The 15,009-nt window shown below is 45.8% G+C and overlaps 1 protein-coding gene across 10 annotated transcripts in view; it reads right to left on the bottom strand.

Moving 5' to 3' along the window:
* MLLT10 (MLLT10 histone lysine methyltransferase DOT1L cofactor) overlaps positions 1-15,009 on the bottom strand; it is a 280,838-nt gene that overhangs the window by 36,862 nt on the left and 228,967 nt on the right. For all 10 annotated transcript variants that reach the window (XR_010787421.1, XM_066585480.1, XM_066585482.1 and 7 more), the window contains one exon: positions 12,699-12,789. Coding sequence is in view for 9 of the 10 variants with exons in the window: in XM_066585480.1 (XP_066441577.1) it covers positions 12,699-12,789 (91 nt within the window). In the remaining variant the exon portion in view is untranslated. The remainder of the gene's footprint in view (positions 1-12,698; positions 12,790-15,009) is intronic.

Here is a 15,009-nt window from a genome sequence, read left to right as displayed (position 1 = left end):
GTATAAACCCTCTCTCTTACCCTTGACCACCAGGTATAAACCCTCTCTCTTACCCTTGACCACCAGGTATAAACCCTCTCTCTTACCCTTGACTACCAGGTATAAACCCTCTCTCTTACCCTTGACAACTAGTTATAAACCTTCTCTTTTACCCTTGGGCACCAGCTATAAACCCTCTCTTTTACCCTTGGGCACCATGTATAAACCCTCTCTCTTACCCTTGGGCACCAGGTATAAACCCATTCTTCTACCCTTGACCAGTGGGTATAAACCCTTTCTTCTACCCTTGACCACCAGGTATAAACCCTCTCTATTACCCTTGGGCACCAGGTATAAACCCTCTCTATTACCCTTGGGCACCAGGTATAAACCCTCTCTCTTACCCTTGACCACCAGGTATAAACCCTCTCTCTTACCCTTGACCACCAGGTATAAACCCTCTTTCTTACTCTTGACCACCAGGTATAAACCCTCTCTCTTACCCTTGACCACCAGGTATAAACCCTCTCTCTTACCCTTGACCACCAGGTATAAACCCTCTCTCTTACCCTTGACTACCAGGTATAAACCCTCTCTCTTACCCTTGACAACTAGTTATAAACCTTCTCTTTTACCCTTGGGCACCAGCTATAAACCCTCTCTTTTACCCTTGGGCACCATGTATAAACCCTCTCTCTTACCCTTGGGCACCAGGTATAAACCATCTCTTTTACCCTTGGGCACCAGGTATAAACCCTCTCTGTTACCCTTGGGCACCATGTATAAACCCTCTCTGTTACCCTTGGGCACCAGGTATAAACACTCTCTGGTACCCTTGGGCACCAGGTATAAACACTCTCTGGTACCCTTGGGCACCATGTATAAACCCTCTCTGTTACCCTTGGGCACCAGGTATAAACACTCTCTGTTACCCTTGGGCACCAGGTATAAACCCTCTCTGTTACCCTTGACCACCAGGTATAAACCCTCTCTTTTACCCTTGACCACCAGGTATAAACCCTCTCTTTTACCCTTGGGCACCAGGTATAAACCCTCTCTGTTACCCTTGGGCACCAGGTATAAACCCTCTCTGTTACCCTTGGGCACCAGGTATAAACCCTCTCTGTTACCCTTGGGCACCAGGTATAAACCATCTCTTTTACCCTTGGGCACCAGGTATAAACCCTCTCTGTTACCCTTGGGCACCATGTATAAACCCTCTCTGTTACCCTTGGGCACCAGGTATAAACACTCTCTGGTACCCTTGGGCACCAGGTATAAACCATCTCTTTTACCCTTGGGCACCAGGTATAAACCCTCTCTGTTACCCTTGGGCACCATGTATAAACCCTCTCTGTTACCCTTGGGCACCAGGTATAAACACTCTCTGGTACCCTTGGGCACCAGGTATAAACCATCTCTTTTACCCTTGGGCACCAGGTATAAACCCTCTCTGTTACCCTTGGGCACCATGTATAAACCCTCTCTGTTACCCTTGGGCACCAGGTATAAACACTCTCTGGTACCCTTGGGCACCATGTATAAACCCTCTCTGTTACCCTTGGGCACCAGGTATAAACCCTCTCTGTTACCCTTGACCACCAGGTATAAACCCTCTCTTTTACCCTTGACCACCAGGTATAAACCCTCTCTTTTACCCTTGGGCACCAGGTATAAACCCTCTCTGTTACCCTTGGGCACCAGGTATAAACCCTCTCTGTTACCCTTGGGCACCAGGTATAAACCCTCTCTGTTACCCTTGGGCACCAGGTATAAACCCTCTCTGTTACCCTTGGGCACCAGGTATAAACCCTCTCTGTTACCCTTGACCACCAGGTATAAACCCTCTCTGTTACCCTTGACCACCAGGTATAAACCCTCTCTGTTACCCTTGGGCACCAGGTATAAACCCTCTCTTTTACCCTTGGGCACCAGGTATAAACACTCTCTGGTACCCTTGGGCACCAGGTATAAACCATCTCTTTTACCCTTGGGCACCAGGTATAAACCCTCTCTGTTACCCTTGGGCACCATGTATAAACCCTCTCTGTTACCCTTGGGCACCAGGTATAAACACTCTCTGGTACCCTTGGGCACCATGTATAAACCCTCTCTGTTACCCTTGGGCACCAGGTATAAACCCTCTCTGTTACCCTTGACCACCAGGTATAAACCCTCTCTTTTACCCTTGACCACCAGGTATAAACCCTCTCTTTTACCCTTGGGCACCAGGTATAAACCCTCTCTGTTACCCTTGGGCACCAGGTATAAACCCTCTCTGTTACCCTTGGGCACCAGGTATAAACCCTCTCTGTTACCCTTGGGCACCAGGTATAAACCCTCTCTGTTACCCTTGGGCACCAGGTATAAACCCTCTCTGTTACCCTTGACCACCAGGTATAAACCCTCTCTGTTACCCTTGACCACCAGGTATAAACCCTCTCTGTTACCCTTGGGCACCAGGTATAAACCCTCTCTTTTACCCTTGGGCACCAGGTATAAACACTCTGTTACCCTTGGGCACCAGGTATAAACCCTCTCTTTTACCCATGGGCACCAGCTATAAACCCTCTCTTTTACCCTTGACCACCAGGTATAAACCCTCTGTTATCCTTGGGCACTGGGTATAAACCCTCTGTTACCCTTGGGCACCAGGTATAAACCCTCTTTTACCATTGGGCACCAGGTATAAACCCTCTGTTACCCTTGGGCACCAGGTATAAACACTCTCTGGTACCCTTGGGCACCAGGTATAAACCCTCTCTGTTACCCTTGGGCACCAGGTATAAACCCTCTCTGTTACCCTTGGGCACCAGGTATAAACCATCGCTTTAACCCTAGGGCACCAGGTATAAACCCTCTCTGTTACCCTTGACCACCAGGTATAAACCCTCTCTTTTACCCTTGGGCACCAGGTATAAACCCTCTCTTTTACCCTTGGGCACCAGGTATAAACCCTCTCTGTTACCCTTGACCACCAGGTATAAACCCTCTCTGTTACCCTTGACCACCAGGTATAAACCCTCTCTGTTACCCTTGACCACCAGGTATAAACCCTCTCTGTTACCCTTGGGCACCAGGTATAAACCCTCTCTTTTACCCATGGGCACCAGCTATAAACCCTCTCTTTTACCCTTGAGCACCAGGTATAAACCCTCTGTTATCCTTGGGCACTGGGTATAAACACTCTGTTACCCTTGGGCACCAGGTATAAACACTCTCTGTTACCCTTGGGCACCAGGTATAAACCATGTCTTTTACCCTTGGGCACCAGGTATAAACCCTGTTACCCTTGGGCACCAGGTATAAACCATCTCTTTTACCCTTGGGCACCAGGTATAAACCCTCTTTTTTACCCTTGACCACCAGGTATAAACCCTCTGTTACCCTTGACCACCAGGTATAAACCCTCTCTGTTACCCTTGACCACCAGGTATAAACCCTCTCTGTTACCCTTGACCACCAGGTATAAACCCTCTCTGTTACCCTTGGGCACCAGGTATAAACCCTCTCTGTTACCCTTGACCACCAGGTATAAACCCTCTTTTTTACCCTTAGGCATCAAATAGAAGTTGCTCAGATCACTAGATTTTCTCATCTAATATGGATTCACAAAAACTAATCCTCTGAAAACTTGTCACGTGGTTTTATTCTCTAGGGTCACGGGGATAATTTCCATACAGGAGAGCACCAATTGTGAGAGGGGCTCTAATAAAGAGGCCATTTGGTATATATGTCCAGATAAATACTTGTATATAGCTGTGATAAACGCTTTAAGCTTACTTTATACCCCTTTCAGCTTTGTGATTGCATACAGCATTTAGGGCTAAAGGTAGAAGGACTAGCTTGGAAACTTTCTGTACTTTTTATCTCTGATGAGACACATGCAGTCCTCTACGATCCCGCCAACTATTGCAGTTCACAGATACAAGGCCATCGTCCCTGTAGATGTTCTGTCTGCGGTGGCGGCGGAGTGTGGTTCCCATTTGCTGTACACCTCCCCTCTGCCACTTTTAATTTCTCCAGTGAAAGTAATGAATCACAGCTGTGAGGAGCTAATCTGTATGCTTATCACAGCAAATCCCAATGTGTTGTGCCGTTTAACACTTTGCACGCTGCAGCACTCCACAAACTCCAATCTTTTGCAAGCGCTCGGGAGGAGGGGAGTTCTCGTGAGCGCCGGTCAATGGGTGTGGAACTTCAATTTTTGCTTGTTGCACACAAAAAATTGTCAGATTGTCTCCAGCCCTAGAAATGGATCTCCTTGGGAAAGAAACAGGACGAGCCTATATAATAACAATGAGTGGTCAAAACAATAATAGTGAAAGTAAGAGAAAAGGCGAAAACCCAGCCTGTAGCCAGTAACAAAAGCACCATCCCTCGCCGGCCCCTCTCAAGGTTATCCTCCCCTCATTCTGAGAAAAATGACCTCTGACCCTCGACTGGCAAAGACATGGCTGATCCATTCTTGGTGCACCGATAAAACCATCCCCCCTCCTGCAAACAGTCCTGACTAGCGGGGCATGTCAACAAGGCTCTTAATGCACAAACTTCTCCACAAAGGGATCTTCCCAGGAGCGGCTCTGATGCAGATGTGCAAGGACAACACTCCGTTAATCAACTTTCAGCTCACTTTTATTAACTTTACATCGTTTCCTGTTACAATTATTCTTTAATACTATTATAATTATTTTTGCGGTCGCGGCGGCGGTGAGGGAACGCTGTAGGTTTACAATTTTTTGGCAATGGGGGTTCTGTAGTTAAAGTAATTTTGCGTCTGTGCATTGTTTTATGTGCTGTATTAAAAATATGGAAAGAAGCGGAAAGGAAATGGATTTGACTTGTAGCAAATTACACAAAAGTCAAATGAGGTAAATGTAATAGAAGACATGTGTGTCGTAGAAAACCGCGGCGCAGAGAAACGAACTACTGCTGGACAGGCAATGCAACACTGCGGGGGAATACAATTAGGCTGGCACTTCCCACGCCGGGCTAAAGGACCTTTAACACGGCTCGCGGGCAAGAACGTTCACTCGAATGTCCTTTTGTTTGATCGTCGAGTGATCAACCAACAAACAGTGTAATTGCTCGTTCTTGGGTTGATTCGCTTACTGGTCAGTCGCACATTTTCCCGTGTAAACGGAGATGTGCAGCCATTAAATGATCGCATTAAAGGGGTTGTCCGGCTGTAAACTACTGATGGCCTATCAGGAGGAGGATGGCGTATTGTGCTGGTAGCCATCGGTAGTTTACAGCCGGACATCCCCTTTAATGATCGTTTATCCCATACTGCAGATAATCTGCCCCTGCACACAAAGTGAACGAGCACCGGCCGGACAACATGGCCATTGTTGGTCAGCGCTCGTTAGTATGGGCAGATTATTATCTGACCGTGCAAAACCACCCAAGGTACCGAGAGCCCCACATGCGTCTTAATGGGCAAATGTCTGGCCAATCCATGCGCCAGACTGAAACCTATGCCAGCGACAAGCTGGCGCCGATTTCTACTATAATTTGTGCCTGTCCTGCCTACTATTAAAAAAGTAGTGCACAAAAAGGTCTAAAAGTAGCGAATTCAAGCGTGACGCACAAAAATTCGTAACTTTTTATGCCAGTTGTTAAATCTCTCCCTGGATTTTCTGTAACAGGTTTGTTTATGTTACAGGTGACGAGTTACACAGAGGCGGCCAGAAATGTGTGAAGTGTTCATAGTCCACCTTCGCAAACAAGTCTTTTTATTCTCTCAATGCCTATAAAGTGAAAAGTGAAGCAACTTTGCAATAGAGGTTAGTTGAAAATGTTTTACTATTTTGTGTGACCTGAGCGTCTCCATGGTAACAGACCACATACAAACACTCTGTAGTCTGATCCCGCAGCTCAGTAAGATTCCCTTCTATCTGTCCTCTCCTTAAACAGATGTTTGCATAATGAGGCAAATGCAAGAAAGTCTAAGACTGCAGGACTACGCTGCACAGTTTACTTACAATCTACATAAGAGCTGCAGAGATAAAGGGGACATTTTTAATCAAGAACTAAAGCAAAGTTGCTGCATTTTTCATTTGAGATTTTTTGGGCCAAAAAATACAAGTGGTAGAGAAGGTGAAGCATTAAATAGCCTTTAACCGATTCCCGACGTGCACCATACATGTACAGCGCACATGGGTTATCTGTATATAGAGGATGCTAGGAAGCCAAGCCCGCAGTATACACAGCAGTGTCAGACATTTATGATGGCTGACATACACCGGCAACAGCCATAATCATCGTTCGCGCTCGCTGCGGCTGTTAACATGTTAAAAGTAGCTGTCAAATCTAACAGCAGCATTTAAATGCCCCAATCGATCTTCAGGGCTCCGGAATGGCTCCCCCCACAATGCGATTAAGAGAGTGCCGTTCCATTATCACGGCAGCCTGGGGCCTGTCAATAGTGTATTGCCTTATACTGTATGAGAGATGAAACAAGTGTAAGTTCACAGGGACTGAAAAAATGTAAAAATGAGAAAAACAAAAAGTTTTATGAAATATTAGAAAGAATAAAAGCTAGTAAAAAGTTGAACCCCCTTTTCAAAGTCATCTCATCAAAACATTAAAACAAATTATCATTGCATCCACAAATGTCAATCCGGCAAGGTGAATAGGGTCCGAACAAAAGAATATGAGCAACGCAAGATGTGTTTTTTTTATTCAAGAAACAAATTGACTAAAAAGTGATCCAAAAGTCTTATGTGCCCCCTAATCATAAAACTACAGGTCACCGTGGGCCTGGCTCATTCATGTAATACTGGGACGAATGGCTGCGGGCAGTTCCACTGCAGAGCGCAAATTACAGCAAATCTGATTATGATTGCTATGGGGTTTTATTAACTTGTTATGCAACTTTTTGGGGGCCGTGAATAGAAAAAAAATATTGCAATTCTGGCCTTCCATCTTACTATAATTTTAAAAAAATTCGTTTGGACTTATGTGTGTGTGTGTGTGTGTGGGGGGGGGGGGGGGTAGCTTTTTATATTGCGGGATACTTCCCGCAACATGATGTACCTGGTACGTCATGTCATTAAAGTGTCGCCGCGGTGACAATCGCGGCGACACAGCAGTGATGTCTGCTGACATAGTCAGCAGACAAGTGCTGCGTCCGGGCTGGGGACCAATCAGAGCGGTCCCTTCCCCACGATCGCTGTGATTGGTCAGGGAAAAACTCCCTGACCAATCACAGCGCGGTAGCAGACTTCGCGCTGTTTACAGTAGGGGCTCTGTCTGCAAGCACCGCAGTGTGTTTCCGATGCTTGTAGAGAGAGCATGTGTGTTACATCTGTGTGATAAAAAGAGCGATTAGAGTGTAGATTAGGCAGGGAGTGGAGTGGAGTGGAGTTAGTGATCAGTGTAGTGGAGAGGAGTTAGTCATCAGTGTGGTGTAGTGGAGTGAGTGTTAGTGATCAGTGTGGTGTAGTGTAGTGAGTGTAGTGAGTGATTGATCAGGCAGTGTAGTGTAGTGAGTGTAGTGAGTGATTGATCAGGCAGTGTAGTGAGTGTAGTGAGTGATTGATCAGGCAGTGTAGTGTAGCAGAGTGGAGTGAGTGATCAGAAGTGCAGTGTAGTGTAGTGAGTGAGGGATCTGTAGCGTGCGATCAGCAGTGTAGTGTAGCGCAGCGTGTAGTCAGTGTATCCCTTGGTGTAAAAAAAAAAAAAAAAAAAAAGTTCCTGTTGTTCCCATTTCGTTACCTGTCCCGTCACCCGTTATTAGTTAGTGTAGCGTTTAGTTAGTCCGTCTAGTGTGTAGTGTGTCGTTAGTCCGTCTAGTGTGTAGCGCGTCGTTAGTCCGTCTAGTGTGTAGCGCGTCGTTAGTCCGTCTAGTGTGTAGCGCGTCGTTAGTCCATCTAGTGTGTAGCGTGTCGTTAGTCCGTGTACTGTCAGTGTATTCGTCTGTGTAAAAAAAAAAAAAAAAAAAAAGTTCCTGTTGTTCCCATTTCGTTACCTGTCCCGTCACCCGTCATTAGTTAGTGTAGCGTGTCGTTAGTCCGTCTAGTGTGTAGCGTGTCGTTAGTCCGTCTAGTGTGTAGCGTGTCGTTAGTCCGTGTACTGTCAGTGTATTCGTCTGTGTAAAAAAAAAAAAAAAAAAAAAAAGTTCCTGTTGTTCCCATTTCGTTACCTGTCCCGTCACCCGTCATTAGTTAGTGTAGCGTGTCGTTAGTCCGTCTAGTGTGTAGTGTGTCGTTAGTCCGTCTAGTGTGTAGCGCGTCGTTAGTCCGTCTAGTGTGTAGCGCGTCGTTAGTCCGTCTAGTGTGTAGCGCGTCGTTAGTCCGTGTACTGTCAGTGTATTCGTCTGTGTAAAAAAAAAAAAAAAAAAAAAAAGTTCCTGTTGTTCCCATTTCGTTACCTGTCCCGTCACCCGTCATTAGTTAGTGTAGCGTGTCGTTAGTCCGTCTAGTGTGTAGCGTGTCGTTAGTCCGTCTAGTGTGTAGCGCGTCGTTAGTCCGTCTAGTGTGTAGCGCGTCGTTAGTCCGTGTACTGTCAGTGTATTCGTCTGTGTAAAAAAAAAAAAAAAAAAAAAAAGTTCCTGTTGTTCCCATTTCGTTACCTGTCCCGTCACCCGTCATTAGTTAGTGTAGCGTGTCGTTAGTCCGTCTAGTGTGTAGCGTGTCGTTAGTCCGTCTAGTGTGTAGCGTGTCGTTAGTCCGTGTACTGTCAGTGTATTCGTCTGTGTAAAAAAAAAAAAAAAAAAAAAAAGTTCCTGTTGTTCCCATTTCGTTACCTGTCCCGTCACCCGTCATTAGTTAGTGTAGCGTGTCGTTAGTCCGTGTTGTGTCAGTGTATTCGTCTGTGTAAAAAAAAAAAAAAAAAAAAAAAAACCAAACATTTACGTGAATACACCACATAAGTTTCCGCGTTCTTTCCGACCCCCGTCCCGTGGTCACCCCATCCCGCAGTGTCCCATCTAATAAAACTTTTTCCCCGTGTGCCCCATTTTATATAAATATGGCCCGCAGGAGGTACACTTCAGAGGAACTGTATGCAATCATTGCATCAGACTCGGACTCAGGTAGTGGTGATGACGACCCCACTTTTTTGGCATTCTCCGACTCCTCATCCTCATCCAGCGAGTCTGAGCTCCCTGCACCCCCGAGAAGGCGTCCAAGGACCGCCACTGACCCCAATGCATCAGATGCTCACTGGAGTACCCCGGAAGATTACAGACCCCAGATCCCTGATTTTATTGGGAACCCAGGGATTCAATTTGACACGGAAGGGCTCAGAGGGAAGGACTTCTTCAAGTTTTTTTTTTCTGAAGAGTTCATTGCCCACATTGTTACCCAGACGAATTTGTACGCCCAGAATTTTATAGAAGAAAATCCCACCTCCAGCTACGCCAGACCCAATAAGTGGACCCCAGTGGATGCACCAGAGATAAAAAAAATTGGGGGGCTTATACTAACCATGGGGCTAATAAAGAAGCCAACAATCAGGGCGTACTGGTCTACCGATATTTTGTACCACACCCCAATGTTCCGCATGGCGATGTCGAGGACGCGCTTTGAGTGTATTTTAAAATTTCTGCACTACAATGACAACCAGCTGTGCCCCCCCAGCGATCACCCCAATTACGATCGGTTGTATAAGATCAGGCCCGTAATAGACCATTTTAACGCCAAGTTTGCCCAGGCGTATGCCCCACAGATAAACATTGCAGTAGACGAGTCCCTGGTACACTTCAAGGGGAGGCTAAAATTCCGCCAGTACCTGCCCAGTAAGCGGGCACGGTATGGTGTGAAGTTGTACAAGCTGTGCGAAAGTACATCAGGGTACACCCACAAGTTCCGTATTTACGAGGGGAAGGACACTAAAATTGAGCCCCCAGAATGCCCCCCGTGCTGGGAGTAACAGGGAAAATAGTGTGGGAACTGGTGCACCCACTATTAGACCAGGGTTACCATCTGTACCTGGATAACTTTTATACCAGTGTCCCCCTGTTTCAGTGCCACGCTTCCAGAGGAACAGTGGCATGTGGCACTGTTCGGAAAAATCAAAAAAGCCTCCCTAAGACGCTGCTTGGGCAACTGCTCAGAAGGGGTGAGAGCCGGGCCCAATGCAGTGACAATGTATTATGCGTTAAATATAAGGACAAGAGGGATGTCCTTATGTTCACCCAATACACGGCCACAGCAGTACCCCCTGCCCAGTACGAGGTACCAGTGCAGAGACCCCCAAACCAGGCTGCGTCCTCGACTATAATAAGTACATGGGAGGGGTCGATCTATCAGACCAGGTACTGGAGCCCTATAGAGCTATGCGGAAAACACGGGTGTGGTACAAAAAACTGGCCGTGCACCTCGTACAGATGGCACTGTATAATGCCTACGTGCTGTATCGGGGTGCAGGCCACAGGGGGACATTCCTTGAATTTCAAGAGGAAGTTATCAAGGACCTAATATTTGGGGACCAGGAGGTGGGGGGAGGCCCAGTACTTCTGGAAGCGAGGCCACAGGAATTGTACCAGGGCAGCATTTTCTCAGTGAAATTCCCTCCACTGCGACGAAGGGAAGGACCCAAAAGAGGTGCAGAGTGTGCTACAAACAGGGGATAAGAAAAGACACCAGATACCAGTGTGAAACGTGCCCCACACAACCCGGCCTCTGTATAAATGAGTGTTTTAAGATCTACCACACGTCCCTGAAATTTTAATTTTTTTATTGCCCTGACGTTTTACCCCGATGTACTTCGCACAGCTTGTACATAAAGCCACATGCTAAGTCCTTCCCTTCTGAGCCCTGCGCCCTAAAAACAGTTTAGATTCACATATGGGGCATTTCCCTGTTGGGTAACATCATGGGTTACGTTTTCTCCTTCTGCCCCTGGTAAAAAATAAAAATCTGGGCCTAAACTGAGCATTATTGGAAAAATGTGAATTTTTCGTTCTCAACTCAAATTGTTAAAAAAAATTCCTCAAACACCTGTGGGTTCAAACCGCTCACTACACCCCTTAAAAAATTCCCTGAGGGGTGTAGTTTCCAAAATGGGGTCAGTTGTTGGGGGTTTCAAATGTACTGCTACCTCAGCGGCACTGCAAACACTACACGGTGTCTGAAAATTATTCCAGCAAAATCTGCATTCAAAAAAAGCGCTCCTTTCCTTCTGAGTCCTGCCATGTGCCCATACAACAGGCTACGTCCACATATGGGGCATTTCTAAAAACTGCGGAATCTGGGTAATACATTCCAAGTTTTGTTTCTTTGCTAACTCCTACTGTTTTATATTAAAAAAAAGGTTTTATATTGAAAATCAGTAGAAAAAAGGAACTGTTCTAATTTCTGATGCACTTTCCTTTAATTCCTGTAAAACATCTAAAGGGTTAATAAACTTTCTAAATGCCATTTTGAATACTTTGAAGGGTGCTGATTTTAAAATGGGGCAATTCATGGGGGATTCTGATATACAGGCTCGGCAAAACTATGTCTGAACTGCATTGGTCCTTAAAAAATTTAGATTTTGAAATTTGCTAGTAAATGTGAAAAATTACTGCTAAATTTATATACTTTGTGGAGTCTGCAAAAAGTAAAATAACACTTAAAAAATGATTGCTGTGTAAAGTAGGCCTATGGGAAATGTTAATTAATAACTATGTTGTGGTGTTTGACTTTCTATCTTACAAAGAAAACAATTCAAAGTTTGAAAATTGTGAATTTTTCCAAATTTTCAGTAAATTTGGATTTTTTTTCCTAATAAGGACAACATTTATTGATGAAATTTTTACACTAATATAAAGTACAATATGTCACGAAAAAACAATCTCAGAATCACCTTGATAAGTAAAAGCATTCAAAAGTTATTAGCACAGAAAGTGACAGATGTCAGATTTGAAAAATAAGGCTTGGTCCTTAAGCTCAAAATAGGCCATGTCATTAAGGGGTTAAAAAAAAATTGGGGAATGGATTTTTTTACTTTTTTTTTAATAGATTCTTTAAATTGTTAAAAATAGCTTTATTAAAATTTGCATGTACTATATACTGCAATACTTCAATATTGCAGTATATACCAATTTTTGCTGTTGCCTTTCATGCCTTACCATGGAGGACGTGAAAGGCATGTATGCGTGGCAGCCCTGGGAGCCTCCAGTAGACTTCAGTCTGCCATGCTAGCCCACCGGCACCCTCTGATTGTACTGCAAGGAATGCTAATGGGGTGTGGGAGGGGGGCGCCCCTCCATCCTGCTGCCTGTTTAGAACACAGCTTCGACCACGGCACCCAAACACTCTGAATGCAGCAATTACTAGCAGATATGAGCTGTCAGAAACAGCTGATAGCTGCTGCGTATGGAGCAGACTTGGCTCCCAGGCCATTTCATGACTACAGGCTGTTTATAGTCGTTCGATGTTCCTGGACTAGTTGAAGGAGTGTTACGTGCAAACACGATTGATGATGTATCCTCAGAAGTCATCAATAGTTGATTGGCTGGAGTCCGCTGCCCAGGCCCCCTGTTGATCAACTGATTGGACGCCTGCTGTCAACCCAGCAATACACAGGGGTCTGAGTGGAAGCTGCTGCTCTAAACCCTGTGTAGTGGTCAGTGTTTGTAACTGCAGGCGCAACGCTCACTGACTTTAATGAGAGCTGTGCCTGCAGGGTTGGGAGCCAAGTGCTTCTACTCTGCACCTCTGTGCATTGCAGGTCTGACAGCGGCCTGGCTCCCGACTGAGGATGAGGGGTTACAATGCGTGAGTCATTACCTGTCGGCCCTACAGATGAGGTGGGATTCGGTCTACTTCCACTGAGATGAGACGACGTCACAGTCACTAAGGATCCAGGAAGAGAATTTACCTGGAATGAAGGAAATACAAGGTTTGTTAGCAGAAAGTCCCAACAGAAACTGACAGGATCACTTAATACCGCGTTAAACACGTGTAAAACATATAAATGTGTCAGATTTTATGCAGTTTTCTTGGTTCTATCTGTTCCTGGGAAAGCTGTATGACCACCAAAGACATGGCGGCAGCGGAAGGGGATCTCATCTACCAGGACCTCGAATCTCTAAAGCTGCCCAGACATCAAGAAACGTCCTGCGATCCCATAGCCCCACATAATTAATCAGGCAGCCAGATGTGTCTGTCAGGGCTCTGGGTGAAAGCTTTAATGACGGCCATATTGGTTGTCACACAACTATGAATGAATAAATGCAGCATTTTCTGGGTACGCCGATGTCCACTGCGAGATGCAGAGTAGGGCTGAACAGAAAATATAGGGCAAAGCACCCCATAAGGGAATCTGTGGCCCACAGGACAAACTAGTGGCCTAGGAGACATGGCAGCAGTGGTATGAAGTGGGTGCTGCCAGCTAATACTCTGGGCGACCCCAGGTCACGTGAGTGCTGGATGCCGTTATAAACTTCAGGGTGTAAGTTAGTAAGGCATTGGTGCGACCTGTCGGCAGGCGAGCATTTTTAGCAAACTGAAGCCAAGGTAATAAGTTTAAAGAAACTTTATTTCAAACCAGTGGGTAACAGGTTTCGAGGTTCACCAACCTCTTCATCAGACATCTGGGTAATTATGTAAATCTGTTTAATTCCTTATGGTCCTACGTTCAAAGAAAGATCTGGCAATCAAACCATTGGTGGGCAGTGGTGACGGGTGACTGGTGGGCGGGGCAGTGCTGAAAGGATCGGTTATCCTTGGCTTCGGTCTACTAAAAACCACCTTCGGCATCTGGTCACGCCTGAGCCTCACTAACTTCCACCGTGACACTTCTAGTAGCATCTGGGACTGCTCAGTAGTTTCCATTTAAAAGGGAAACCACAATGCAAACCTGAACCCAGCCTTAAAGCGGCCCTCACTTTCAGTTGACTTTTCAGAATAAGCAGCATTGTGTCTTCATGAAGAACAACATTACTTGATGATTTGTATCCTGCATTTATCACCAGCTGTTTCCTCTCTGCAGGTTCGGTCTTCGCAGTTTTCCCTGAGCTGGTGGGTGTACGCTGCTGCTATGGTGGCTCACATGCATTGCACTCACAGGAGAGCAGGAGATTGTCTATCTCTCTGTAGCACTCCCATAGGTACCAGTGTCACGGAGGACAATATACAGCAGGACTGAGCAGTGCAGATGTAAATCTTGCACTATGGTGAGATAAAACACTTATGAGGATCTGCAGCAGCGTCTCTGTGCTTGTATTTCCTGCAGCAGCTCCCCTTCCCTACCGCTACATAGATTTCTAGGAGCTGATTCAGACCGCAGCAGGCAGACACCCTCAACCACCTCATTTGCCATGATGACAAGCAGTGGGCAGCATTTAAGATAAATAAAGTGATCTGTACTTTTGGTAGTTATCATATTGCCTATCATATTAGCACAAGTTTGTTGAAAAGGGACAATTTAAATAGTAATTATGTTCTGATTCATTGGCGCATCTAAACATGTCAGTAATTGCGAACCTTTCTACCATGGAGGAACCCCCGAAAAACCTATTACCACCACAGGAAACTCCTAGTACAGAAGGGATGATGCTATTAGAGCCACAACCTTCTAACATACTCTCCTCCACTATCACATTTACCATAATGGCCGCTGCCCATTCAAAGTCAATGTGAGTAAAAGCATTGTCTAAGCCATTGTCTAAGCATGGTCCCTTTGAAGGGGCTGACGATCAGTCCGCCATTCTGCACGTTTTAAGAGCTGCTCTGTGCTTATGCTGAAACCTGTCCAGAGAACAGCAGAAGGAAGACGATCATACCGCAGAGATCAGCGTGAGCTGCTTCCTTCACCTCCGGAGGTGGGGGGGGGAGACGTGCGTGCCGTGGTCTGTAGATGCCTGCACTGGCATACATCATATATGTGATCAATGCAAGCTCACTGACGTGGTAATGACACAGGATGTGACAGTTTGCCAATAGACGACAAGCAGGAGGCACTCCTCTGAATACATATACCGGCTCAACAATGGCGCATGCCCTTGCATTCTCGTATACATGGAACAAGTGGAACTGCTCCCGTGAGTTTACCACCCCATGTCCATTCTCCAAAATGAGAAAAGGCTAAGCAATGGTT

The sequence above is a fragment of the Eleutherodactylus coqui genome, chromosome 12 (assembly GCF_035609145.1).
Source record: "Eleutherodactylus coqui strain aEleCoq1 chromosome 12, aEleCoq1.hap1, whole genome shotgun sequence".
Lineage (NCBI taxonomy): Eukaryota > Metazoa > Chordata > Amphibia > Anura > Eleutherodactylidae > Eleutherodactylus > Eleutherodactylus coqui.
The sequence above is the reverse complement of the archived record's forward strand: the minus strand, read 5'-3'. Positions and strand labels throughout refer to the sequence as shown.